The sequence below is a fragment of the Anopheles cruzii genome, chromosome 2, assembly GCF_943734635.1.
Source record: "Anopheles cruzii chromosome 2, idAnoCruzAS_RS32_06, whole genome shotgun sequence".
Classification (NCBI taxonomy): domain Eukaryota; kingdom Metazoa; phylum Arthropoda; class Insecta; order Diptera; family Culicidae; genus Anopheles; species Anopheles cruzii.
In genome coordinates, this window is record NC_069144.1 from 10,006,807 (window position 1) to 10,010,383 (window position 3,577).

A 3,577-nucleotide genomic window follows, 5' to 3' on the forward strand; every position below is an offset into this window, starting at 1 on the left:
GGTTTGTCTCGGACAGTCTCAGCGGCACAGTGTAATAGACTTCCCCGTAGACGGACGCGAACCATTTTATAGGCTCACCGAGAGCGAAATCCCTAACTTGGCCCACCACGCGCATCGTGTCGCTCCGAAACCGTGTTGACAAAGTACAAAGTGTTGTACCAATTAAAGTGACATCGTAGCAGTGTTTACCGATAGTTCGAGGAACAGTGTATTACACCGCAAGTGAGTGGCTAATCATTTGACACGCAACCGTGTCAGCCTTTGGATTGAAATTGGTCATGGTTTCGGGTGGTCTGTGTAAGGTGTTTTCGTCTCCAAACCTTTCAGAATGGAGCGTCAAACTGCATGGGCCTTATCTTATCAGACCTCGAGCGACAGCTCATTCGGCCCCGCTCGAAAGTAGAGGCCATCGCCAGAACACGGGGCGGATATGACCAATCAACACGTTCTGCTCATGAGACCCTAGGGCGCTGAAAATCCAACTACCTGTTTGCTAATTCAATGAGTTCAATCTGATTAGCCACGCACACGCGGTTCGGTAGCGCCTGATTGGTGGGGAGATTATTACGGGACGATTAGCAGCAATCAGGAGATTAGATAGGGACACTTCGGAGGCCACACGGTGGAATTATGGTAAGATTCGCCGGTCAGTTAGCTTGCGCCCAGTGAAGCAGTATGGTTCAAAGCGTGATTGCAGCGTGTTTTGCTCTCCTCAACCTGGTGCTGGTGGCCAACGGCCAAGGAGCTGCCTGCACGGATCCAACCAATTATAACCAAAATATTCCCCATGAGTACGACTGCACCCGGTTCTATCTGTGTGAGGCAAACGGTCCTTATCCTTTGACCTGCTTTAATGGCTACCATTTCTCGCCTTCGACGCAAGAATGTGAACCACCGGAGACGGCAGGGTGTGAGGGGACGCTGACAACGATCACACCGGAGACCGTCGACCCAAATGGACCAACGGTTCCAACGGCACCTGGTACCACGCTCGGAACGGGTGCTACCACGACCCAGGACCCACAGAATCCGTCCGGCCCGACAGAGCCAACAACACCGGAAACCACCATCGGGAATATCCCTACCGTTCCGACCTTCGTGCCTACAGTTGGAACGGACGGACCGAGCACTGAGGAGCCAACGACCGTGGAAGGAGCTACCACTACCACTGAAGGACCCATTACGGAACAATCTACGGTGGAACCGCCCATTGGTACTATTCCGACGGTGCCGACATTCATTCCGACGGTGCAAACGGCCGCGACAAGCCCTGAAGAGCAAACTACTGAGGAAGAAATAACTGCTACTGAGGAAGAAATTACCGAAGAGCCAACGGAGACGGAGGAGCCTACCGAAGAGCCTACAGAGCAACCGGAGCCGGAAACGAACGGAAACCGCAAACAGAATCGGCTACAATGATGCTGATTTGGGAATGGAGTCAGATGCTACAGCAATTAAATAAAATACCTTCAGCTAAATCGCACCGCTGCACAATAGGGAAAAGGCGGTCATAAGTCAACTTCAGTCAACAAAAAAACTGACGGTTTTAGTTATATTAGCCTAACATAGATAAATTATCTATGACAAATCCGAATTTTTAGCCTTCCATGTTGCGCAGATTCCAAGATATCATCTGTCAAAGTCAAAAGAGTGTTAAAAATTGATTTTTAAACCCAACTTTTATCAGCTACTTTAACGCGATCGTTAGCACAGCTCTGCAAAGGTAATGTTCCTGTATTGTATACATCATTCGAAAGGTAATGAATCCTTCTTTCATATGAAATAATTAAGTGTTTACGTTTTGCATTGCTAGAACATTTTTATCGGAAATTAATATAGTAAACTTCTAAAAAAATACAGTTTTCTAACTTTGCAGAAAAAAAAGTTCTTCGCGGCTAGACACCTAAACGAGGCATTAGAATAGAAATTAAGGTAATTTTAAACAATTTCCAGTAAGTTTTGTTTTGTAAATTCCTGCGACAAATTTAACAAATTCCTATTTTAAGAAAACAATTCTTGATGCAAAGAAGGCGCCTGGTCTCTTGCAGTCACCTGGTAGTAGTAAATGAAACGGCCATACAAAACATATTGCCTTTATGCCTTTTCTATTTTTTAGATAAACTAAGTGTTATCAGTGATAATCAAGTATGTGTTGCCATATTTGTAGTGCAACGCCTAAGCAGATGAGTGTTTTTAATAATGTTGAAAACGGTTTTACCCCGCAACCTTCTGCATTGTTGTACGGTATTTCACCTCTTCATTGCTGGTTGAGGTTTCTGCAGTGTTTGTTAAGTATTTCATATAGAAAACCCTTAGAAAATGGAGGGTTGCCAAAGAGTACAAGATCTTCAGAAACAAGCACTTCAGGTTACGTTGTCGAATATTTTCAGATCCTGAGCATGCAAGTACTGCTCCTAATGTGGATAAAGATTTAATAGAAAGGTTGAGGAATATCTTAATAACCATTAGCTGTCAGAAAGTAGTTAATGCAGCAAAATTAGACACATATTGTAGAGATACATATAAAATACTTTTAGGGCTTTACAGTTGGTTTAATGTACCTGCTACGTTACATAAAGTATTGGCTCATGCTGGGGATATAATACTACATAGCCCTGTACCACTAGGTTGTTTGGGCGAAGAAGCTTTGGAAGCGCGGCACAAATGTTTTAGACAAGATAGGGCAAACCACGCAAGAAAATCTTCTCGAGAGAATAATTTACAAGACACGTTCATTCGGGCAATACATAGCAGTGACCCTGAATATAGTTGTTCCATTTCTTTGGGTTATCGGCAGCAAAAAAAAACCCTAAACTTAGTTTTCCTAATGTAGTTAAAGATTTTTTTCATCATGGAGGAAAAAATTGATGACGATATGGCTATTATGACTTAAATAAGCGGTGTGATCCGACTGACTTGCTTATTTGCTTATCCCTTAGTCTATCACTCACACTTACTTACTTACATACTACGCGCACTTACTCACTATACTACAGTCTCCCCCTTAAACGGAGTTTACCTATCTAGGATACTTTAACCTCGGTTGCCCTTCTAACCGCTTAGATCGTCGTACCGATCCATGTGTTGATCTCCCCCGCGTACGTATCGTTCGTACCGCGTACCATACCAAACCATACGTAATGCGGTCAGGGAATGTGAGAGAAAGAAAGAGAGGGGCACAGGGAGTCAACGGGCTCGTTCGAGAGCCAACGCATGCGAGAGAAGCGGAGCCCGAAAGCACACCGCACCGTGTTGGCCCACACACAAACTACCGGCCATTATTGAATTGTAAACTCTGCCGGGACACATGTCCCATTGTTGGTGGCAGGCCGCGGGAGCTGTTGGTGTTGGTTCTAGCTCGAGCGAGAGACGATCAAACACACGATCACCACACAGACCGACCGAGTCCTTACGGCAGTCACGAGTGATCCAGCGGTAAAGATGCCCGGAGAATACGTACTGCTCTTCAGTTATGTAAGCGTGCATTCATCATTATTAATATTTTCGTTCTCTTCTTAACTTCTAGTTGATTATTTTTTGTGCTTTCCACAGACCATTGCTGGGCCATCGGGCCTTT

The 3,577-nt window shown here is 44.9% G+C and overlaps 1 protein-coding gene across 1 annotated transcript; it reads left to right on the forward strand.

The window, feature by feature from the left end:
• The first annotated feature begins 787 nt into the window (after positions 1–787).
• Positions 788–1,419, forward strand: LOC128278393 (threonine-rich protein-like). The gene is made up of 2 exons (XM_053017122.1): positions 788–791; positions 884–1,419. Exons 1-2 carry the CDS (start codon positions 788–790, stop codon positions 1,417–1,419), a joined length of 540 nt encoding a protein of 179 aa, XP_052873082.1.
• Positions 1,420–3,577: the final 2,158 nt, after the last annotated feature.